This window comes from Chiloscyllium plagiosum, unplaced genomic scaffold, assembly GCF_037043375.1.
Source record: "Chiloscyllium plagiosum isolate Xiang-an unplaced genomic scaffold, Cpla_swu_hap1 HiC_scaffold_4, whole genome shotgun sequence".
Classification (NCBI taxonomy): Eukaryota; Metazoa; Chordata; class Chondrichthyes; order Orectolobiformes; family Hemiscylliidae; genus Chiloscyllium; species Chiloscyllium plagiosum.
The window spans coordinates 57,438,492-57,463,303 of record NW_028270142.1 but is presented as its reverse complement, the minus strand read 5'-3'; the positions used below and the strand labels follow the sequence as shown (position 1 = coordinate 57,463,303).

At 39.8% G+C, this 24,812-nt stretch overlaps 1 protein-coding gene across 8 annotated transcripts in view; it reads left to right on the top strand.

Moving 5' to 3' along the window:
- The window catches only part of cyribb (CYFIP related Rac1 interactor Bb), a 185,487-nt gene that overhangs the window by 127,626 nt on the left and 33,049 nt on the right, over positions 1 to 24,812 (top strand). For 6 of the 8 annotated variants that reach the window (XM_043688537.2, XM_043688538.2, XM_043688535.2 and 3 more), the window contains 2 exons: positions 15,695 to 15,807; positions 19,304 to 19,386. In XM_043688537.2, the coding sequence (XP_043544472.1) occupies positions 19,314 to 19,386 (73 nt within the window). In that variant the 5' untranslated portion in view covers positions 15,695 to 15,807; positions 19,304 to 19,313. Of the gene's footprint in view, positions 1 to 6,272; positions 6,297 to 15,694; positions 15,808 to 18,657; positions 18,741 to 19,303; positions 19,387 to 24,812 lie in introns of those variants that run through there. The other 2 variants (XM_087986269.1, XM_043688536.2) reach the window with 2 other exon arrangements.

Genomic DNA, 24,812 nt, shown 5'->3' with positions numbered 1-24,812 from the left:
AAAGACAGAAGGCTAAAAGTCAGAGAAGAAATTAAAATATTTGCAATCATTAGATAAAAGGATACCAGGAAATCAAATTGGATTAAACGTTATCAAGTCTCTTTCATAGATGGCCTGTATCCTAAGTTCCTAAAAGAAATAGCTACAGAGATAGCGCATGTATTGGTTGTTATCTTCCAAAATGACCTGGATTCTGAAAAGGGACCAGAAGATGGGAAATAAGTGAAACAGAATGCAGAAAATGTTAAGCTGATTTGTCTACTATCTATCATTAGGAAATGATAGAATCCATTATAAAGGAGGTAGTGGCAGGATATTTAGAAAATCATCATACATTCAGGCAGAGCCAACATACTTTTATAGAAGATGACCCATTTTTGACAAATTTATTCAAGTTTTTTCAGAATGTAACTAGCAGAGTATTTGGGTATCCAATGATATTCAAAAGTGAGGACTGCAGATGCTGGAAACCAGAGTTTAGATCAGAGTGGTGCTGGAAAAGCACAGCAGGTCAGGCAGCATCCGAGGAGCAGGAAAATCGATGTTTCAAGCAAAAGCCCTTCATCGGAGATATGTTGAGAAACTTGAAAGGGTTCAGAAAAGATTTACAAGGATGTTCCCAGGGTTGGAGGATTTGAGCTGTAGGGAGAAGTTGAATAGGCTAGAGGTGTTTTCCCTGGAGCTTCAGAGGCTGAGTGGTGACCTTATTGAGGTTTATAAAATCATGAGGAGCATGAATAGGAGAGTGGGGTGGGGGAATCCAGAACTAGAGGGCATAGGTTTAAGGTGAGAGGGGAAAGATGTAAAAAAGACCTAAGGGGAAACTTTTCATGCAGGGTGGTGTGTGTATGGAGTGAACTGCCAGAGGAAGTGGTGGAAGCTGGTACAATTGCAACGTTTAAAAGGCATCTGGATGGGTATATGAATAGGAAGGGTTTGGAGGGACATGGGCCGGATGCTGGCAGGTGGGACTAGATTGGGTGGGATATCTGGTCAGCATGAACGAGTTAGACCGAAGGGTTTGTTTCCGTGCTGTACATCTCTACGTGTCTATAATTCTAGACTGTGTAAGTTAGTAGCATACTCATTGCCGACCTTCTCTTCCCCTAATGTCTACAGGGAGGCTTTCTATCCCTGGTTGTAGCTGAGATCAACTATTCCTTTTCTGCTCTGTATGGTTTGGCTATTCCCTTCATTTTGTCTTAGAGTAGTTAGAGTTGAAAATCATTCTAGGTAGCATAACATTTCGTGGCTGTTCAAGATGTATTTGTTGTAAATGGGCTAGTGCAGTTTAACTTTTTCCATGTATTTGTTTCAAATTTGCTGACATATAAAAATAAGCACAATTGTACATCTGCAGTTGGATTTTAAAAATACTGAAGAGGAGCATTACAATTTTTAAAAATCCAGTGTAGTCTTGATTTTTTTTTCAAACTTTGAATCAAATGGTTTTCATGATTTGTTCTTGAGGGAGTAAATATATAGAGATTAACTGACTTATTGAAATATGAAAGTTTTTGTGTTCAGTAGCAACAATAGAAGTACGAAGCACATGGAGAGAATGAGGTTCTCAGTTAGTAGTGGAGCAGATGTATTAAGATAAGCTCCCAATGGTAGCTAAAGGGTAGCTCCCCAGAGTTTGGGAACTTTAAAGATGCATTTCGATGTCCTGACACAGCTGTTAATAACTTTTTGAAAGTAGATTCCTTTTTTATTGGCAGAAATGTGCTTTTTTTTTTAAACTGAATTTCTGAAGCTCCCAAATTCTCAGACAAAATTCTCCTGTTACCTGCAGAGTCAACAGTTAAAGATTCCACTAGGGTTAGCAGTAGCCCTAAAATCAGTTGATCTTTGAATTTCCCTAGCTGTAAGGAGTTGTAGTACCAGGCCCTCTAGTTTCCAACTTTGAAATGAGACTTTACTGGTTTTAATGGAGACAGACTGTTCACTTTTGAAGACCATGCTCATAAATTCTATGTAACTGATTTCAGTAGGAACAACTCTTTTTGTTCATCTCTTTCCAGTTTTTCTTTGTGTGTGTGGGGGGTGTCGGGGCAGGCAGCACCACCCATCTTCAGTAACCTGCAGTCCAGTCAACCCAAGCTGTGTTTCCTCCTGTTTTTGCTTTGTCCCCAAAGCCTGGAGTTCACCTCCACTGGAGAATCCCAGCTTCAGATCTTTCACATGTTAAAGATGAGGATTGGGACCATTACTACAATAAGCTTCATGGATATTAAAATTAGTTTGGTTTGTGCAGTAAGCTCACACTCAAAGTTGTGGTATGGACAAAAGCAGAAATTGGGAAGCTCAGCAGGGCTGGCAGCATCTATACAGTGAAGGCAGAGTTAATGTTAAGAGTCCAGTGATCTTTCATAACTGAGAGTAGCTAGGAAAACATGGGGACATAAGAACAGGATTAGGCCATGCAGCGCTTCAGAATTGTTCCACTATTCAATGAGATCATGGTTGATCTATGGCTGAACTCCATATGCTTGCATTTGGCCCATATCCTTTAACAAAATGTATCTATCTCAGATTTAAAACGAGCAACTGATTCTGCATTAACTGCTGTTTGTGTGTAGAAGTGCTTCTACCATGTCTCCTGAATGGTCTGGTCCCAATTCTCAGCCTATAACCCCCTCCCCCAGTTCTAGAAAAGATGGTACTTATGCTGATGACGTGGGGTGGGAGGGTAAAGAATTGATCAGAGAGATGGAGAGGAACCATCTTTTCCTCGAAGAAGGATCACTAAACTTAAAATGTTAGCTCCAATTATTCTCAACAGATGCTGCTGGACCCACTGACTTCCACAAGCAATTTCCATTTTTGTGCTTTTCAGATCTTCAGCATCCACATGTTTTTTTAAAGTTGTGGTAGTGTTCCTGAAGATCACATTTTTAAATGAAACAAGTTTGTGAACTCTGTTTCCCAGTAAAACCATGTAAAGGTTTTGTAGAACTTCACTCATCAGAAAAAATAAAGGCATTCTATCATTTAAGTTGAAATGTTTTATATTGCTAAATTCTGACATTGGTAAATGATAAAATGTTTAAAACAAAAACACACCAAAAATCCCTTTTTTACATACAGTACTTCCTGCTCACCACTGATTGTGATCATCACATATCATTTTTAAGAAAACATTAGATCCCAGATTGCTTCACACTCTTCCTGCTGTTGACCCTCTGACTTGAGGTGCCAGGAAGGGGGTGGGGGGGTGGCGGATATGAAGTGTTGGGGGTGATAGAGGAATGGACCAGGATGTCATGATGGAACATCCCTTTCGGAATGCTGATGAGAGGAAAGGGGAAATGTGTGTTTGGGTGGTGGCATCATACTGCAAGGGAAGAAATGGCAGAAGATGATTTTTTGAATACTGAGGTGATTGGGATGTAAAGTGAGGACAAGGAGAACCCTATTGCCAAATTGCAAGGATGGGGTAGGGGTAAGGGCAGAATTGCAGGAAATGGCTTGGCCACAGTTGAGAGGTCTGCTGTGATCCTCAGTTGAGTGAAAAGGAAGGCATTTTGGAAGCACCTTTATGGAAGCTAGTATCTTTGGACAGATATGACAGAGACTGAGAAACTAGGAAAATGGAATGGAGTTCTTACAGGAAGAGGTGATTAGAAAGTGTAGCTGTGGGAGTTGTTGAGTCTGCGATAAATATTAGCAGATAGCCAATAACGAGAAATGGAGAATGGGAGGTTATGGATACAGGCATCATTGTATTGGAAAAAGAGTTGAGGAAACTGGTCTGAGTGGGACTGAAGACGAATTTTCCACAAACCTCACAAAACGTCAGGCATGTCTATCACCTGCAGTTACTCATGGCTACACTTTTTGGAGAAAGTGAGACATGTTTAAAGGAAAAAATGTTCTGTGAGAGAGCATGTTCAGTCAGGTGGAAGGTGAGTGTTTGGGCCTCTATCTCAAGGGAGATGTGAGAGTTCTCAGAGCAATCTGGACTTCCGTAATGAAGAGGTGGCAGCTAGGGCTGGGAAACTGAAAATTGAAGTATTGTAGGGCATCAGAAGAATCACAAATGATGTGAAAAAATGCTGGACAAGTGGAGAAAAATATAGTTGAGGAAGCAATAAAGTTTAGGGCAGTAACAGGCTGAAATGATGAGTGTCATGACAGTCCTTTTGTTGGGTTTTAAAAAGAAAGTACAAGAGGATGGGATTTGGGAACAGGAAACTGCAAGGAAAATCTCCAGAGGAGACGAGATCAGTGACAGTCTTGGAAACAACAGTGGGTGTTCAGTGGTGAGGTGATAATCCAGGAGGAAAAATGTGTCCCGTAGTTGGTGCTCAATCCCCAAAAAAGTAGAGGTCAGTATGCCAGATAATAACAGCACAATTCTTGTGGTAGTTTTGATAACAAAGTCAAGGTTAGACCAGATAGAATAAGTACAGCTAGTTCAGATAAAGACAGGTCAAAGTGGGTGAGGGGAACAGAGAAGTTAATGTGACCAATATCACACGGTTCTTGCTGAAAAGATCAAGCATAAGAGACCAGAGGGAGGGGAGGCATGAGAATGCTGGAGATGTGTGAAAGGGCCTGTTGCCCAAAGAAGTGGGCAAAGAAGTGAAGGCTATGTCAGAAGAATTCAATGTTGCACTGCACCATAAATTTATTGGCATAAGGGGATAAAATTTTGGGTGGCTGTCTCTGTGGAGTTTGCACATTCTCCCCATGTTTGTGTGGGTTTCCTCCAGTCCAAAGATGTGCAGGTTAGGTGACTTGGCCATGCTAAATTGCTTATAGTGTCCATGGATAAGCAAGCTAGATGGATTAGCAATGGGAAATGTTGGGTTGCAGGACCAGGTTTAGGGTGGGCCTGGGTGTGATGCTCTTTGGAGGGTGGACTCGATGGGCCAAATGGCCTGCTTCCACACAAGAGGGATTCTATAATTCTATGAAACCTGAGCCTATGGCTGAGCATAGATTGTTCAATGATGGTGAAGGAAGATTATGCAGTATGAAGGATGCATAAGAAGAGGTGGAATTCTAAGCAGAGATGGGGCCAGAGAGTGTGGCAAGGCAGGAAGGATCCAGAAGGTTGTATATACCCATACTTTGTCGGAACTTTCTTTCCATTAAACCTGGAAGAGGAAAGGATTCTTATTAAGGCTTTCATTGAGATGAAGAATAAAATGGAGCAACAGACCGAAATAACTTCGTAATAGAGTGAGTTAGTGCTGATGGAGAGGGAGGTTTCATGTGTGCATGTAGCGGTGCTGTGGACATCAGGATTAGGGATGTGATGGCTGCACTGTTAATCCATAGACCCCGGTAATATTCTGGGGCCCTGGGTTCAAATCGTGCCATGGCAGCTGATGAAATTTGAATTCAAAATCTGGATTTAAAGTCTAATGATGACCGTGAAACCATTGTAGACCATCTGAAAAACCCATCTGACTCACTAATGTTCTTCAATGTGAAGGAAATTACCATCCTTACCTGGTCTGGCCTACATGTGATTCTAGATCCAAGGCAATTAACTACCCTCTGAGCAATTAATGATGGTGGTGCCTTAATGTTGTGAATGAATAAAAAAGTGTGGTGAGAACAATAGTCTGAACAGAGTTGCTTTCTTGGAGATAGCTGTAATCCTGGGTGAATCTGAAATACTAAGAATGGAACTTGTTGGAAGCAGAGCTGAGCCATTCTCTGCCATTGATGCCTGCTATTAACACTCTGCTCTGAACCTACCTCCCTCCTGTCCCACCATGACCACTCCCTTTGCCTTTTGATCTGCAACATCTGTGATCTCCAATCTCTCTTGCCCTCTAACCTTTCCCTGAACTTCCCTTCTGTTCCATGTTCTTCTACACTCCTTTTACTACAATATAAAACTGTCACCTTTCACTTTTCCACCCTACTACAGTTCCAAAGAAGAGTCATATTGGTCTCAAAAATATTAACTCTGTTCCTCTCTCCACAGATGTCAGATCTGCTGACTTTCTTCTGCACTTTACAATTTGATTTCAAATTTCCAGCAGCTCCAATGCTTTGCTATGGTGCAAGTTTGATTCAAGTGGATTTGTAATCAGCATTCTTTTCTGATTAGAAATCCTTTGGTCACAGATTCTCTATACTGACAATGAGACAATTTACTTAATGGATTGAATTTTTCTTCTTCTTTCATGGGATGTGGGCATCACTGGCTTTTGTTGCTCATCCTTAATTGAAATACTGGGCCACTTCAAGGATAGTTAAATACATTGCCGTGGGTCCGAAGTTGCATCTAAGCCAGACCAAGTGAGTGCCCCTAAAGGACATATCTGAACCAGGTGGGTTTTTACAATAGTCAATGTGTTATTGAGGCTAGCTTTTCTGTTCCTGATTTTTTAAGCAGATTTAATTTAAGCAAGTTTAAGTGCGATTTAAAGTTTGTGCGAAGATTTGTAGCTCGGGTGCTCGTTGTTGTGGTTCTGTTCGCCGAGCTGGAAGTTTTTGTTGCAAACGTTTCGTCCCCTGGCTAGGCGACATCATCAGTGCTTGGGAGCCTCCTGCGAAGCGCTTCTTTGATGTTTCCTCCGGTTTTATAGTGGTCCGTCCCTGCCGCTTCCGGTTGTCAGTTTCAGCTGTCCGCTGTAGTGGTTGGTATATTGGGTCCAGGTCGATGTGTTTGTTGATGGAGTTTGTGGATGAATGCCATGCCTCTAGGAATTCCCTGGCTGTTCTCTGTCTGGCTTGCCCTATGATAGTAGTGTTGTCCCAGTCGACTTCATGTTACTTGTTGTCTGCGTGTGTGGCTACTAAGGATAGCTGGTCGTGTCGTTTCGTGGCTAGTTGATGTTCATGTATGCGGATTGTTAGCTGTCTTCCTCTTTGTCCTATATAATGTTTAGTGCAGTCCTTGCATGGTATTTTGTACACTACATTCGTCTTGCTCATGTTGGGTATCGGGTCCTTCGTTCTGGTGAGTTGTTGTCTGAGCGTGGCTGTTGGTTTGTGTGCCGTTATGAGTCCTAGGGGTCGCAGTAGTCTGGCAGTCAGTTCCGAGATGCTCCTGATGTATGGTAGTGTGGCTAGTCCTTTTGGTTGTGGTATGTCCTCGTTCCGTGGTCTTTCTCTTAGGCATCTGCTGCTGAAGTTGCGCGGGTATCCATTTTTGGCGAATACCTTGTATAGGTGACCACCCCAACACACACAAACGAAACTGCATCAGGACACTATTCAAAAGGGCCACAACACACTGCAGTACACCAGGACTGCAAAAAGAAGAAGAGGAACACCTATACAAGGTATTCGCCAAAAACGGATACCCGCGCAACTTCATCAGCAGATGCCTAAGAGAAAGACCACGGAACGAGGACATACCACAACCAAAAGGACTAGCCACACTACCATACATCAGGAGCATCTCGGAACTGACTGCCAGACTACTGCGACCCCTAGGACTCATAACGGCACACAAACCAACAGCCACGCTCAGACAACAACTCACCAGAACGAAGGACCCGTTACCCAACATGAGCAAGACGAATGTAGTGTACAAAATACCATGCAAGGACTGCACTAAACACTATATAGGACAAACAGGAAGACAGCTAACAATCCGCATACATGAACATCAACTAGCCACGAAACGACACGACCAGCTATCCTTAGTAGCCACACACGCAGACAACAAGCAACATGAATTTGACTGGGACAACACTACTATCATAGGGCAAGCCAGACAGAGAACAGCCAGGGAATTCCTAGAGGCATGGCATTCATCCACAAACTCCATCAACAAACACATCGACCTGGACCCAATATACCAACCACTACAGCGGACAGCTGAAACTGACAACCGGAAGCGGCAGGGACAGACCACTATAAAACCGGAGGAAACATCAAAGAAGTGCTTCGCAGGAGGCTCCCAATCACTTATGATGTCGCCTAGCCAGGGGACGAAACGTTTGCAACAAAAACTTAAGTGGGATTTGTTCCCCTGTCCCCACAGCATTAGCCTGGGCCTCTGGATTACAAATTCAGTGAAATTACCTCAATGGCACTGCCTTCCCCCATTTATTTGGATCACCGCTGCCCTCTGCTGTGGTAAAATCACTGTGGTATTGACCTCTCTTATTCCAACTCTGTCTACATTATGGACATGAGACATAGTTTTTGTGCTTTGTTGAAGAGAGAGAGGCTATAAAATGAGATAGAAGTGCTTTGGAATAGGAATATGGTTACAAAACAGTGAGTAAATATTAATTCTGCTTAGAACATTTGATTAGAAGCTCAGGAGTGCCGCCAAGAGACAATGAACAGTACAGCTATTTTAAATGCGCAAAGTTAAATTTGGGAAATTTGTTTGTGACTTCAATTTTGTTTGAGGTTTGTCATTTCCAAATGCAATAAATATTGTATCCAATTCTGAAAAAAAAACCTTAGAAACGATAAAGTAGGCTGGGGAGGGAATGCAGGATAGATTCATCAGAATAATACCTCAACTTCAAGGCTTAAAATTATGAGGAGAGATCACACAAACTAAGTTTATATTCACTAGAACTGAGAAGATGATTGAAGTTTACTTGTTTTCACTGAATCTGAGGCTTGGAGCCTCAGTGGTGAATTTGGATTATTGGGATTGGGAGGGTAATGGGAAGATACAGCTTGGTGAAAAGGAGTGTAAGGCTTGTCAACGACTGGTGGATGGAGATTAGAGTTGGGCCACTGTCTGGCTGGCAGATTGATAGGCAGGAACATGAGACTGGAGCCAGAGGAGGGGAAATGAGAGTTGGGGTTTTGAGAGATAAAGAAGGAAGATCATAAGGAGGAATGGTTATAGCAACAGCACAGCTTGACACAAGTAATGTTTTAGATCATGTGTGTTGGAACCTTTCGTGCTGGTCTAATGAACAAGAATAGGCTACTTGACCCTACGATTCTGCTTCACCAATTGGAAGCGAATGACTGATTTGATTTTAACCCCAACTGTAGCTTCCTGCTGCATATCCCTGATCACCTTTTATCCACTTATTAACCAAGAATCTGTATACTTATGACTTAAAAATATTTTAAAAATCTGCATCCACTGGTCTGTGAGAGGGAGAACAGGTGTGAACGGGATGGTGTGTGAGAAGGAGAGCGGGTGTGGGCAGGATGGTATTGAGAGAGGGCGAGTGTGGACTGGATGGTATGTGAGAGAGCGGGTGTGGGCGGGATGGTGTGTGTGAGAGAGAGTGGACGGGATGGTATGTGTGAGAGAGAGTGGGTGTGAACGGGATGGTATGTGAGAGGGCGGGTGTGGGCGGGATTTGTGTGAGAGGGAGAGCGGTGTGGACAGGATGGTAAGCGGGATGGCATGTGAGAGAGAGCGGGTGTGGGTGGGATGGTGTGTGAGAGAGAGTGGGTGTGAACGGGATGGTATGTGAGAGAGTGGGTGTGAACGGGATGGTATGTGAGAGAGAGCAAGTGTGGGCGGGATTTGTGTGAGAGGGAGAGCGGTGTGAACAGGATGGTATGTGAGAGAGCAGGTGTGGGCGGGATGGCATGTGAGAGAGAGAGAGGGTGTGGGCACGATGGCATGTGAGAGAGCGGGTGTGGGCACGATGGCATGAGAGAGAGAGCGGGTGTGGACAAGATGTTATGTGAGAGCAGATGTGGATGGGAGGGTATGTGAGAGAGAGAGAGAGAGAGAGAGAGAGAGCAGGTGTGGACGGGATGTTGTATGAGAGGGAGAGCGGGTGGGGACGGGATGTTGTGTGAGAGGGAAAGCAGGTGTGATTGGGATGGTATGAGAGAGCGAGTGGGTGTGGGCGGGATGGTATGTGAGAGAGCAGTGTGGGCGGGATGGTAGGTGAGAGAGAGTGGGTGTGGGCGGGATGGTTTGTGAGAGTGTGTGGGTGGGATGGTTTGTGAGAGAGTGGGTGTGGGCGGGATGGTTTGTGAGAGTGTGTGGGTGGGATGGTTTGTGAGAGAGTGGGTGTGGGCGGGATGGTTTGTGAGAGTGTGTGGGTGGGATGGTTTGTGAGAGAATGGGTGTGGGCGGGATGGTGTGTGAGAGAGTGGGTGTGGGCGGGATGGTTTGTGAGAGAGAGCAGGTGTGGACGGGATGGCAGGTGAGAGGGAGAGTGGATGTGGAGGGAATGTATATGTGAGAGTGGGTGTTGACGGAGTGGTTTGTGAGAGAGTGGGTGTGGACGGGATGGTATGTGAGAGGGAGAGTGGGTGTGGACGGGATGGTATGTGAGAGGGAGAGTGGGTGTGGACGGGATGGTTTGTGAGAGGGAGAGTGGGTGTGGATGGGATGGTATATGAGAGGGAGAGTGGGTGTGGACGGGATGGTATGTGAGAGAGCAGGTATGGATAGTACGGTATGTGAGAGAGCAGAAATGGATGGGATGGTATATGTGAGAGAGCAGGTGTGGACGGGATGGTATGTGAGAGTAAGTGAGCCGATGTAGGAATGGCTTGTGTGAACAAGCAGATGTGAGCGGATTGGTGTGTGAATGAGCAAGGAGGTGTGGGCGGATGGTGTGAGTGAGTGAGCAGGTCATGGGTGGATTCGTGTGAGTTAGTTGAGCGAGTAGGAGCAGGTTGATGTTTGTGAGTGGGTGTGGGCGGATTGGTATGAGTTGATTGATATGTGTGAGCGTGAGCAGGTGTGGGTGGATTGCTGAGCGTGAGCAAGTGAGTGTGGGTGGGATAATGTGTGTGAGTAAGTGAGTGGGTCAGTGTGTGTGAGAGTGGATGTGAGCGGATTGGTGGGTTTGAGTAGCAGACGTGAGCGGATTGGCGGGTTCGAGTGAGCAGATGTCAGCAGATTGGTGGGAGTGAGTGGGTGTAAGTGAGCAGATTGGTGGGGGTGAGTGAGGGTGTGAGCAGATTGGTGGGGGTGAGTGAGCAAGTGTGAGCAGATTGGTGGGTTTGAGTTGGAGGGTGTGAACGTATTGGTGGGGGTGAGTGGATGTGGGTGGATTGGTGTGTGAGAGTGAGTGGGTGTGGGCGGATTGGTGTATAAGTGAGTGGGTTGCTGAGTGGGCTCGTGAAAACCAATGAGGAATCAGTCTCAAATATTCGTACATGTTTTTGGTGTGACTGTCAGTGCAGTATCTAGTACCCACTCTTAAATCTCACTTTAGAATTTTATTTGCCTCATAACTTGTATTAGACATTTAAGTTTTGTACTATTGGAACTTACTTTTGGGCAATATATTGATTTTCTGGTTGTACAATTTGCAATTATTCTGATGTTTCAAGGTTAATATTCATGGAGCACATTGCTTTTAAATAAAGTTTCAATGTTTTGATAATGCTATTTCTAATATCTGAAATGTTGATGTAATTTAATTTTCTTGGAGGTTGCCTTGCTAATGCATGTTATATGGAGTACTATAGATGAGTGCATAGGAGTGGTGCAATTTTATATGAACCTAGCCAAGTCAGTCATATATTCTCTTTAGCATAGTGGTATTGTCCCTACCCCTGGACCAGGGCGCCCAGATTAAAGTCCCAGTAACTCTGGAGGTGTAGTAACATTTCTGAACAGATTAATTAAAAAAGTAGGATAAAAACATTTACTCTTTTATAATTCGAACCAATGTTTGTGTTTTTTCATACATTGTCACAGGGTGGCGCTAAATCTCAGTTTCCTGACTTGTGTTCAGTCTAATTATTTTTAACATTCGTACCAAAATACTGTTTAAATATTTTGTTGTATGTTTATTTCTAACAGTTCTAGGTATATTTAAAACATATTTTTGATATAATTACTGCCCTGAATAATACTGACCAGAGTTTAGCAAAGCCAGGCTGTGTTGTTGATAAATGCTGCAAAGCACCAGTGTTCCATGATTTATTTCAATTTTATTCAAATTCAAACAAAGTTTCTCTGCTGGATTGCTAGCAATTATGAACAGTGCTGATGATTTTTGTGGTTGGCGCTCATGCCCAAGTGGATAATCAAGATCTACAATAATAGGCAAAGCAAATTTCACCATTATGCATGGGGAAAATTTACCTAATTGTCAATATCTTCCTAACATGCATGAAGAACACATTAAAAAGTGAGCTAATATTGGAATGATGTAAGAACATTGAGAGAATTAGTTGCAAATTTACCTAATTACATGACTTTTTTTTGAGAAAATCTAGCGTGGAGATATTGCTTGTAGAAGGCACCAAGGTTGCAAAAATGTGAGTGAAGTAACAAGGAAAATTAGGTGGTATCCAAGCTAGAGGTTTAAAAGCCTGTGCTCTATAGGAGAGAATTAAATAGTACATAATGTTGAGGTTCTGAAAAAAGAAAGACTTGAAAATGTGATGAACAAGTACATTTTGAAAATTCAAGCAAAATTTGACACTACAATTTGCAGAGAAATATTGGGTCAGATGGCCAAAAGCTTAGACAAAGTAGTAGATTTTAAGGAGCATCTCAAAGAATTTGACTTATTATTGTCACATGTACCTAGATATAGTGAAAAGTTTTGATTTGCATGTAGAAAGAACCAGAGGTTTGTAGAAAGGTGGGAGGAATAAGAGAGAGAATTCCAGAGTTTAGGGCCCAGGCAGCTAAAGGCAGAGTCATTAACAATGATGAGAATATCAGGATGCTCAATAAGACCAAATTAGTGGAGTCCATTAATAGGCTCATGGAGACTAAAGATATGGAGAAGTTAGAGGCCATGGAGGGGTTTGAAAACATGGATTAGAATTGCAAGATTAGAGTTAGACCAGAAAACAATGTAGATTAGCAAATACAGGGGCGATGATTGAAAGGAGCTTAATATGCATAAGGACATGGGCAGTAGTGTCCTGGGTGACCAAGTTTGGGGAGCCTAGTATATCGGATACTGGCGAGGACTAGTTAGAAAATCGTCTGCAGCAGTGAATGGAGGAAAAGGTGGAGTTGAGTAAAGTTAGGAAAATAGACAGTCTTGGCAACAGATGACACCAAGGTTATGAACAGGATTGTTAAACCTCAGTTGTCAGAAATACGGGTTGAATAGGTATGAAGTGGAGATTATGGCAGGAATTGAAGGTTTCTCTGGTATATCAGTGAACTATGGCAAGAAAACAACAATGATCCCAGGAGTAGGCAAGCTTAAGTGCCTCAACTTGTCAGGGAAGGAGCTACAAAACCCACCAATGTGAGAGCTTTTAAAGGGAGGAGTATTACACAAACACTGTACAGGAAGTGGGCCTGCAGGGTCCCTAATCCCAAGTCATCCTAATGCCTTGCTCCTCAGTTGCTGTGCACTTCCTTACAACATCGTTGACCAACTCCTCTGCAACAACACTTTTGGGCACAGAGCAGGGAAGGATAAAGATGTCAGCAGGACCTCAATGCGCTTTGTTCCTCCTGCCTCCAGATGCTGCAACAAGCTCTTGCCACAGACGTTAATTCATGGTACATCCTGTGTAGCCATGTTGTTTTGCTGCCTGCTGGAGTAGGTACATTTGGGGCTACTCAGACATACAAGCAACCAGATGCAAGGATGATATTTATTAAAAAGATGTGTCAGATAACATACAGGGCATTGTCAACTGTGCCACCAAACTGTTCTGAATATGTGTTTTTTAAAAAGTTTCTTCCTCTCTCAGTATGCCTTTTTGTACTCCCTGGTTCTGCAGCTAGATTCTGACCATGCTGCCAGGGTGTTGTGGCATAGCCTGCTCTGCCATTACTCTAGAAGGATTCACTCCTGCACCACCCCCTTGACTGGGCCTTCAGGTCCCTGTTGGGGAATTGTAGTACCTCCTTTTGCTTTTCTGACATTTTCTGGAAATGTCCTTAACCAAGCAGGGGCAACTTCAGAATGACTGTGTGCACGACAGAGTACGCCACAGAATCTTTTGGCAGATATTTGCTGAGCGGCGAATTGTTTCAGAAATGATGTGTGGTAAACTGGAGCTGGAATCGGATGTGATGAACATCATTGGGCAGGGGGTGTAAAATTCATGGCAGCAGAGCTAGGAGGAGTCAAAGGAGGAAACACACCAACAGTTTAAGAAGCAGAATAGGTACAACATTTGCAATCAAGGTCAAAATATTAAATGACTTGAAAGTTGGAGAGGCTTTGTACAACGTTGTGGCTGAAGAAAAAATTATGGTTTGTGAATCCAATGGCATAGTGAAGTATTTGCCTGGATCAAATTGTCAATATCTTCCTAACATGATAGAAGAACACATTAAGGAGTGAGCTAATATTGGAATGATGTAAGAATGTTGAGCGAATCCGTCGCAAATTCAACAAATGTGAGTTCAGGCAAGTATGAACAGAAATCTAGCCAAATGGTCAAACAGATATGGCATTATTTGGCTACTATTCTTTTTCTGTCTGCTTCTCTTTTACTTGGCTGCATATATGTATGACACATTATTGCTTATTGCAGCTATCTCTCAATTCGTCGCATCATCACACATCCACAGGTGAGATTACTGGGGCTGATCCCATTGCACAGCCATGACTCTGGCCTCCTTTTGACCTGTTCTATCACTGGTCTTTCCTAGGAACTCATTTATAAATTAGTAAAAATCCAATCTTAGAAATTAGTACAGATGATGTTGTTTTGCAATGGTAATCTTGCTAGTAGTATCTGAGTAATGTGAATATAGGCAGTAACCGATGTACGAACATCTGACATACAAACGAGATACTATCCAGCGGTGTATTAACATTAAGTTTAAAAATCTGACATGCAAATGTTTCCTCATTTTACAAATGGCTATTTTATATTGGTATGGTGTTCCAACTTGTGTACAAATTGACATGTGAATGCACTCGACAATGTAACCCATTTATAATAGGCCGCTTTCTAATCATATTTTTCCAGTGCTCTCAAAACTTTGATGCGCAATTTTGATATTTAAACATTAGATTGCATTTATCATCGATATGCAATGACAATAATGACTGATATTTTTACATATGAATATTATTGTAATCTTATTACATACGTATGGAACTCTTTTTAAGAACATCTATTGGGTGGGTCTGCATTATGCTGTACAAGGTAGTATTTTGGTGAAGCTAGTAGTTGTAAAAGAGTTAAGTACTCATGTTGGACATGTGGATGTTTCCATGCAAGCACAATCCTCACTGTATACTTATTGTATACAGCACAGAAATACAATGAGTTTTCCTCATGAATCAGTGAGTAAGTGGAGTTATCTGGGTTAGCAAAGTTCCTTGTTCTGTGCAGGATTGACTTTGTTCCATACAGCTGAGGAGAGGAAAGAAAATCATCCATTGTTTCCAGTCCTAAAATTTTATGTGACTATAAGTTTGGATTTTTGACTTAAAGTCTTGTGTCTTGCTTGACTGATTCGTCCTGGAGTCAAATTGTCGACAGTGTGTTACTATGAAGACCAGTAAAATGGCACCAGATAAATTTTTTATGGTGATTGAGACCGATTGGCAACATACCTCAATATGAATCTCACCCTTCAGCATAGAAGGAAAATGAAAGAACTAGAATTGAATAAAGTTAAAAATCATACAACACCAGGTTATAGTCCAACAGATTTGAGTATAACCTGGTATTGTGTGGTTTTTAACTCTGTTCACGGCAGACCAACACCGGCACCTCCACACCATAGAATTGAACAAAAAGAAACTGTTAGCTCTTTAAACAACTTCAAGATGGAAGGGTTAATCATATTGGGTTACATATATTGACATTATCTGTGAAAATATTCTTTCTATTCCCCCAGTTTTTCTAATGTTTCTCTTCCTCATTATCTTAGATGGCAGTTCATACTTGGGGCAGCGTTCTGGTACCTTGCTGAAGTAGGCAAGTTGTGACTGGATGCAGTTGACATTATTTGCAACCCACTCATAACTGTACTCTTCCCTCTTGGTAAGAAAATTATGAAATATTGAGTTACTAGTATATAAGCTATCTGTTGTGCTATTCAGGTGTTTTGGAAGTACTCTTATGAAGTTTAATTGCTGAAGTATTTTTCTATTAATTTGATTTGCAATTATGTCACAAACTGTGGAACATGAGTATCTTGAATCACTTTGCACTGCTTGCCTAAATTTGGTTGCCAAACTTAGACTAAATATCACAACAATTTATAATCATTGTACTGTCAACAGTCCTGCTGCATGAATGCAGGGTATGTTATACAGCTGTACTCTCCATCACCATCACCACCCCCAATGCCCTGCCTTGCTTTTCTTTGGGACACTTTGAATTCTTGTTTTCTTTCTTCATATTAGATATGCCTCTTTATTTGTTGGGAAGATTTGAATTGTGCAGTTGGTTGCAGTTAATTCATTGCATGGCATTGCATTTGGTGTTTTTAATAAGATTACTTAAAGATAGCTGGCCTGTTGGAATAACCCATTGTAGTTCTTTCTGTAGATATGAAAAGTTTATATGAAATGAGTTATGAGGATCTACACTTTATTGATGTTATGGAAGCTTTGTATCTTCAACTAACAGCTATTCATTATGATAATTAGTGCATGCTGTAGTCAGGAGGAATTTGACAATGTAGTCTTACCTTTATGGTAAGCTACGCTGCTTATGGAGTTGCGAGTATGTGCCATCAGTAATTCTAGATAATGTTATTCCAAAAGTGGCCTTACTAATGTCCTGTTTAGCAGCAACATTGTTCAACCTTTGTCTGTAAGACAATCCCGTCATACCAAGGATCATCTTAGTGAACCTTCTCTGAACTGTCTCAATGAAAAATGCCTTTAACATGGATAATCATCATTCCACATGGTAATCGATAACTACTCATGGGAAGGTGTATATTCAGGAGCTTGTAACCAAATACCAATGCTCTTGAATCTTCACTATGTATTTTGTGTCCAACTTAACAGTTCTTCTTGTAGATTTTTTTTGCCACTAGGTTAATTTTAAATCAGTGTGAAGGTTTAAAAATGCATGCTAAGACTATTTTAAAGTCAGTTGTTTGTTATTTGTGCAGCCAGAGCCCATGTGTACATGACGTCATTTAAAAGGCAACTAGGCATTATTTTCAAATTCATGTGCTTTGAAATATGCAATTTATATGCATTATTCTTAAATAATGATGGGATATTAGGGGAATTATCAAAATTAAATTGGATATTTAAAAAAAAATCTTAAATGCAAGCGCAGGTTGGTATCACATGACATGGATAAGAACTGCTCCAGGTACAGGCCTTAATTGGTAATTGCAACTTAGCATTATTAGGAACCACAGTTAGTTTCAGTGTCATTGGCCTAATAAGGGATAAAAGTCAACATTCATGATTTGACTGAAGTATGAATGAAGGCTTATAACACTTGGTGTTTGTGGGATTGTATTCCAGAGTGAATTTTATCCTTGAAAGAACAAAAGTGGGGCAAAGGGTGTAGGGGAAGAAAGAGGGGAATACAAAATTCCTGGTATGTTTTCTAATGTTTAAGCATTTAAAATTCTGATTTGTTTTATGCGCCAGAATTTGTAAACTATGCAGATGATTTATTTAAGATGTTTAAAACACCAACTGTATAAATGTAAACAACTTAAACCCTCCTGAGCAGTTTTTTTTTGTGTGGGACATGGACTATCCAAAGTCCTGACTATCATGATACTTCAATGTTAGAGTGGTATGGGAACATACTGATTTATTATTTAAATTGGAAATTAGCTTCGGGAATGTGTTCTTATTGATATTTGTTCAATATATTTTTGTATTATAGTTGTATTTCTATTTTCAGCATTGACTACATTAAAATGCATCTTTAGTATAAATTAACTTTCACATTTTAAATGCTGCACATTTTCACAGAATAATTTAATTTGGATATATGTAGTTGACTTTTTTTTTGAAGCATGTTTTGTCATTCCTGAAATGGAAAAGTAATTCTTAAACTAAAAGAAGGTGATCACTTCTTCAACCTTCGCCAAAACTGCTTTTTTTAAAAACAAAATATCAAAGACTTTCAAGAATAGTTTAATGTTTTCAGGTTTGTGCATTTAATCCTTCTCTTTGTGGGTGAGCTAAAGTGTTGCCATTGAGAAATTGCCAAGTGGCAAATAGCATGAAAGTGTGCATGTTAACTCTCTGGACCATTATGTTGGACTATTTTCCTAATCAATCCATTTTGTGATATTATTACACACCTCTGGAGCAAGTGGTACTTGAACCTGGGTCTCTTGATTCAGGGGCTGGTATACTACCACTGCGCCACAAGAGGACCCTAACATTAAGTTGGAAGACCATTTGGATAATGTTACACATTTGTGTGTTTTTAAAACTTAATTTAGTTAAAATACTGTCAACCGATTCATCATTTAAAAATGCGACCAGTAAACAATCCTGAATTTGATTGGAGAAAATTCCTCTGAACTGCTATGGTAGAAGTTACATTTCAGCAACAGCTGCATTCTGTTTGATGTGAAACTGTTAAAACCCTTTTCCTTGAATCTGGTTAGTAAACCTGTGCTATGCAGTTGTATAATAGCTAAAGTCAATTCTATATCAGTAATTTGTTTAATGGAGCTTCAGAAAAACATGCTTTTCATCTCTCCAGTGATGCTCAACAGCAATATTTTACCAAGAATAGAGATTAAACTGAGACTTTGTTTCTCGGAACTGTACCTCAACTACAGAACATCTCTGCCAAACCACATGCAATGGGTGGAACCCCAAAGAGGCCAGCGTTTGCAACCCAGAACCCTATTGGAAATTGTTGGAACTAAATGATTTACCATTTTATTTTTAGGTTTGCTGACATGGGTAATCTGATTAAGGTGCTAACCAGGGACATAGACCACAATGCTTCACATTTTTTCTTGGATTTTGAAAGTAAGTTTGATCCTTCACAGCTGGTGTACACAAAATTTGTTCTGTTTCACCAGAGTGAAGGCCAGTACAGGTATTAGAAATGCACGCAACAGCAGGATGCTATCACTTAACAATGGTTGCATGACCTCTCCATTGTGGCTGCAAAGTTCATCCCATAATTTAATTGTCTGTTTAATACCTTTTTAAAAAATTTATTTTAAAAAGCTTTTTAATTTTCATTCACTGATTCTCAGGTCCTTTTTGTCAAGATGGCCGTTATGCCTGCAAGCAGCTTTATCTACTTCAGCACCTCTGTCTCTGGGGATGGGGATAAACGTTAGTGACATCTGGCACATGTCGCTGCTTACAGTGTAACCAAGAAAACCACGCAGCATTTCTAGTTTAAGCAGTTGGCACAGCTGGTAAAATGCTTTACCTGTAGATGATAGAAGTCATATGAGCTAATAGTGAATTTCTATCACATGCCTTGTCTTTTAAAAGTTTTTTTTGAGTTACTCCTCACTTTTGGCTATTCTACATTTAAGGGGAAAAAAAAACTTTTTTCTTCCTTCTTGTCTTGGCAGGTACCTTAACATGGGGAATCTTCTTAAAGTTTTGACATGCACAGATCTTGAGCAGGGGCCAAATTTTTTCCTTGACTTTGAAAGTGAGAATGCTCTTCATTTTATATTCCTTTTCTGCCTGCAGTAGACTGCATCCTTTTTACATTGCACTTATGTTTGTTTCATGTTTTAAATTGCTTTGCATGGTAAAGCTGGAATGTTCAGCACTGTTTTTCATTTTTTATTTCTAATCTGACTTAATCACTAAATTCTGGTGAATACTGAAATACATTGGAAAATAGGTGTGAACTTAGATGTGACTGACTGGTAAATATAGAATGGTAAAATGTTTTTTTCAGTTTTAAAGAAGTTTTGTTCTGTATGCATCTGTACACAGTTAACATTCCATTCCACCAATGTATTATATCTGGAAGTATTTTATTCCTTGAAGATTTGTTGTTTACATTTATTTTACTTAACTTTTTAAAATATTTAATGTGTTAAATTTATTATTTGGCACTAGTATTGTGAAGCACTTTCAATATTTGGGTATTTTGTAGACAGTTAAATGCTAGATTTCTGCTTCGTGAAGGAATGTGGAAATCTTTTGTATGTTCTCCTATATATGTTCAGTGTCCATGTGGGAATTGGGAATTGTTTTTGGGGTATTTAGGAATATTTTTAACATATATTACCCAGTCAGTCTTATCTGTTCATTTCGATTTGAATATGTTCGGCTGCCATTTTTTATTACTGCAGTTGCTTGGCTTGCAGAAATGTACAAAGCATGTTGTACATACCTATGAAATATAACAATTTAAAAAGTAGTTTTGGAACTTCGAACCTCCTTCTCCTGCTGGATACTGCTGTTTCTGAATATGAATTCTGAGCATAGAATGTAAATTTGTGACTACATCTGCATGCTGTTTGCAGCTATGCTGGATTATCGCTATTAAATCTATTGCAGTGCATCACTTCAGTACAAGCACCATGTAGCACACTTTATACAGTTAGTTCTAAGTGCACTTTGACTTCACTCAACAATTCTTCCACGTTCCCAAATCTGTCAATGAGCAGCTTCTATAAAAACTACCTGTGCTAAGAGCTGAAGTTACGTAAAAAACATTCAGTGCCAATGCTCATACTGGGCAATCAAGTTTAATGTTGTAGGTGTACTTAAACACCTTAAAGTCTAGATTGTCAATTTAGCTGGTATGTAAATCTGTCCCTACAGTTTATGCATGTGGCCAAATAAAAAATTTGTGGCGAGGGTTATTTTGGGGTTATTTTCCAGAACATATATAATAACTGAAGCACTGGAATAACATCTTTTTGTAAGATTTTAACATCCAGTACGTGTGTAGGTGAAGTTTGTTTTTAAGCATCAACTAAAATGATGTACCATTTTGCTCTTTAATTAGTGATGAAAAATAGTAATTTGCAAAAGACCAACATGGGACACTATTACCCAAATCTTTCACTACATGGTGCTTGTGCTTCATTTTATTTTAGCCTCTGTGATTTTCTAAAGGTTATACAGTAACCTGGTGAACTGTGACCAAAATATTGCATGCCTTTGGATTTGTATATATCATCTTTATTTGTTGCTGTGTTTAGGATTGGGATGAAAGAAAATTAAGTTTATCTGTGCTTAAAAGTTATGAAAATAATTGTGTACTAATTGGCATTATATTGAGCTGTGCTTTTACTCTTCCCACCTAAAACAAAAAGAAATTCATGTTCTCTGGTTTGTTCCTCTCGTCAACACCTACCTAGCATTATTTGTCAGAGGAACTTATATTGCTTCACTAGCTACTTAGTGCATTGCATGGAAATCCAGAAGAATTAGTGACACTTCATTCACTTCTTTCCATCTCCTTCCCTCAGAATCATATTTGCAATTAATTTCCATTGAGACATGCAGCTGATGTTAACTGAGGAACAGTCTCTAACTGAATATGTTATAAGGGCACCTGCCATAATATAAAGTTTATAATGTGGCTATTATAAACCTAGTCAGGTTTATCTCTTCTGTGTTATCATTGGTCTCTTCCTCCTTCCCTGACCATCTTGATGATGACAAGTAAAATTTAAATGTTGCTTTTATATTACATAAAAACTTCAGATAGAGGCATTGAAGCACTGTGAAATCCACTCCACTATCCTATAGGGCAGATTATATGGTCATAATGGAAATAATCAGTGTCTAATTGTTCATAAATACAATTCTTAACTAATGTTTCTAAAGTCTGTACACTTCAGATAGCCCATAGTGGCTGGAGAAGTTTCATACAAGCCTGCATTTTGAAAATTGCAGTGATGTCTTCTGTGGACAGGCTGCTCTGGATGCCTTTGGCCAGAGAATGTGCAGATAATACTGCCAGGGCAGTGTCCAAATTGCTTCACCAAGATGCAGGGAAGTGCTTGCTCTTGCTTGTCTTAAAGCACTGCTACTATGGAAAGACTGTCAGCTCGTATACCGAACGATGAAGCGCTTTACTGTTATTGGCAGGTTAAACAGCAACTGACTTCTTAGTTTATGTGATGTTGATGGTGCTATCAATTTGAGATTTACCTGGACCGCTTTAAAACGTTAACTTGATGCATGTAAGAGATGAAATACAGCTCTGGGAGACAAAATTATTACTTGTATATGAACTGATTTGAAAACTAATTTTATTTGTTTATTCCCATTAATACTTATTTAAAATTCTGGCCTTATAATGAGTAATCAATTCTATCTATATATCAAAAGTAGTAAAATGTAGTTGATGTAAGATTAAGAACTACTTGAAATTGCAGTTTTGGAGATTAATCTCATCCCTAAGATGCATTATATAAAACATATGTACACATTTGTAATGTGTACGTATGTGGGTATACATTTGCTTTCGGTATGTGTAAACAAATGCTTTCAACTTTTTTTGTTTGCTTTGCTATTTGTTGCTCAATTTAGAGGACTGACTTATTAATCTATTAAAATTTACTTTGTTTAAATAAGTTATTCCATGTCTACCAGTGTATAAGGAAGATTAGGTGACATCCATTAATCTGACCTTTATGCCCTTGTTCAATGGAAATGAAGAGTTCTGGTTACTTTGCATTTTGAAGCTTCACTGTGTTATTGCAGTTGCAAGTGCTTATAGACCTTTTGCATGCTAAATGTATGTTTTAGATGCTTTTTGCAATGTTTGTTCTGGCTTGCAACAATCCAAATCCATTCATATCTACATTTTATGCAATAAATCCAAACAGTTTACATGGTTGCTCTGTTTTTGTCAAAATTATATGGGTCAATATTTACTGTTATACAGTGTTCTGTGTGCATCTATTCTACAGTCTTCTGCAGTATTTTAGATCAGACATTTTCAGCTAACGCCCAAGACTGTTAATTTTGCATGTGTACTTTGTGTTCACAAAGCCAAAACATTTTAGCATACGTTTTCAGAGCACTGAAAAACATGAAGCCTACTGTTCCAGTGAAGCTAACGTTTTCCCCAAATTGCTAGGCTACTTGTTTCTAATCTTGACCAACAGCCTTTGAGTGTCCATGTTTTGTCATTCATGTTACTTGTGTTCTTTTCCGTCTGCAACCTTTTTTCAATTAAATGTGAATGTCCTTGCATCTCTCATTAACTGTGGATTTATACTGATCCTTAATTCATTTTGTTTTCTACATTTGTTCAGAATACATTATTGATCTCTAATAACTGTTGATTTTGGAGGTGGTTTTACATAAGTGATTGGAAAACCTCAAGGATATTTGTTTTGTAGCACTGTCAGTGATAATATAGATTCTCTCTGAAGGAGAAAAAATAATTTGCTTTGATAAATTGTTAGTTAAGTTGATATTGGCTACTAATGGTCCAGTAGAATTCTTGAAAGTAAGTGTGATTTTGTAGGTAGTATCTAAGAGGTTTGTTTTCATACCTTGCCAAATTTAATTCAAAACTATTTACAATTAATAACTCATTAAGTTCACTCAGTCCCACAACACCTTCATTTGTTTAGAAACATATTTTAAGAACTTAATTTTATATTGTGAAAAGTTTTTTTTAAACAGTTTGTAAGAGGAAAAGTGATGGTATTGAAATAAACAGCAGGTTTAATTTTAGACGTACTGGTTATTTTACTTCAGCTAGATTGGTAGGAACATGGAAACCTAGACAATAAGATAATTGATATAGTTTTGTCTCACAATATTTACTAGCTAAAATCGGCAGATTTATCACAATAGGAGCGTCGGAGGCTGAGGGGTGACCTTATAGAGGTTTACAAAATTATGAAGGGCATGGATAGGATAAATAGACAAAGTCTTTTCCCTGGGGTCAGGGAGTGTAGAACTAGAGGGCATAGGTTTAGGGTGAGAGGGGAAAGATATAAAAGAGACCTAAGGGGTAACTTTTTCACGCAGAGGGTGGTACGTGTATGGAATGAGCTGCCAGAGGAAGTGGTGGAGGCTTGTACAATTGCAACATTTAAAAAGCATTTGGCTGGGTATATGAATAGGAAGGGTTTGGAGGGATATGGACCGGGCGCTGGCAGGTGGGACTAGATTGCGTTGGGATATCTGGTTGGCATGGATGGGTTGGACCGAAGGGTCTGTTTCCATGCTGTACATCTCTATGACTCTATGACACTAATAGAAGCAAATTGCTGAATCTTGATTCCCAAAAGCTGATTATTTGGGATTGTTGGGAAAAAATGTGAAAAGTCTAAAACGATTATCCATTGTGAATTTGTAGAAAATGAACTGCTATGGTATAGGTCCTAGAGATTTAGGATACAGAAATACAGGAGAAGGCTAGTAGGAATTTTACTTACTAACAGAGTTGTCATGAGGGGACATTTTACGTACATGCTATAAACAAACAATCCTCCTGGAGCTAATCAATTACTCAATCTTCTGTCTACTGGAAAGATTCTACAAAATAGGACCCATTTGTTTGTGATCCTCCTATGCTGAAGAATTGCTCAGAGTTTGAATAAATTTGCAATTGTATTGTAGGCTGGGAATCAGGATAAAACAAAACCACCTCCAAAAATCAAAGAAACCACATACAGTTAATGGAATTGAGGCAATTCAGCCCATTGTGTCTGCACTGACTAAACTAACATCCGTTATAATCCAACTTTCAAGCACCTGGCCCATAGCCTTGCAGGTTACAGGTCTTCAGGTGTGTGCACTTTTCTAACTCCTAAAATGGTCCGTTCCATTGACAATGCAGAAATTCTTGTGGCAAAACATTTGCATTGCATTAGTCAACTGTCTTTCTACTTTAAAATGAGGCAACAAATGTTTAATTTTCCTTTCTACCTCCCCCAGAAAGAAAAAGAAACTTGCTCAGTGCAAAACAATTTTGTAGTTTGGCAGCTCAAGTGATGTGAACCCTGTAGCATTCCTACTGGACCATCTAGTGCTACAGGAAACAAAAAAAAGCATCAAATTTTGGGAGGAATGAATTTTTTAAAAAATCAAACGTTTCTTCCGATTTAAAACATTTCTCTTTGTTTTAATTTTAAAGTTACA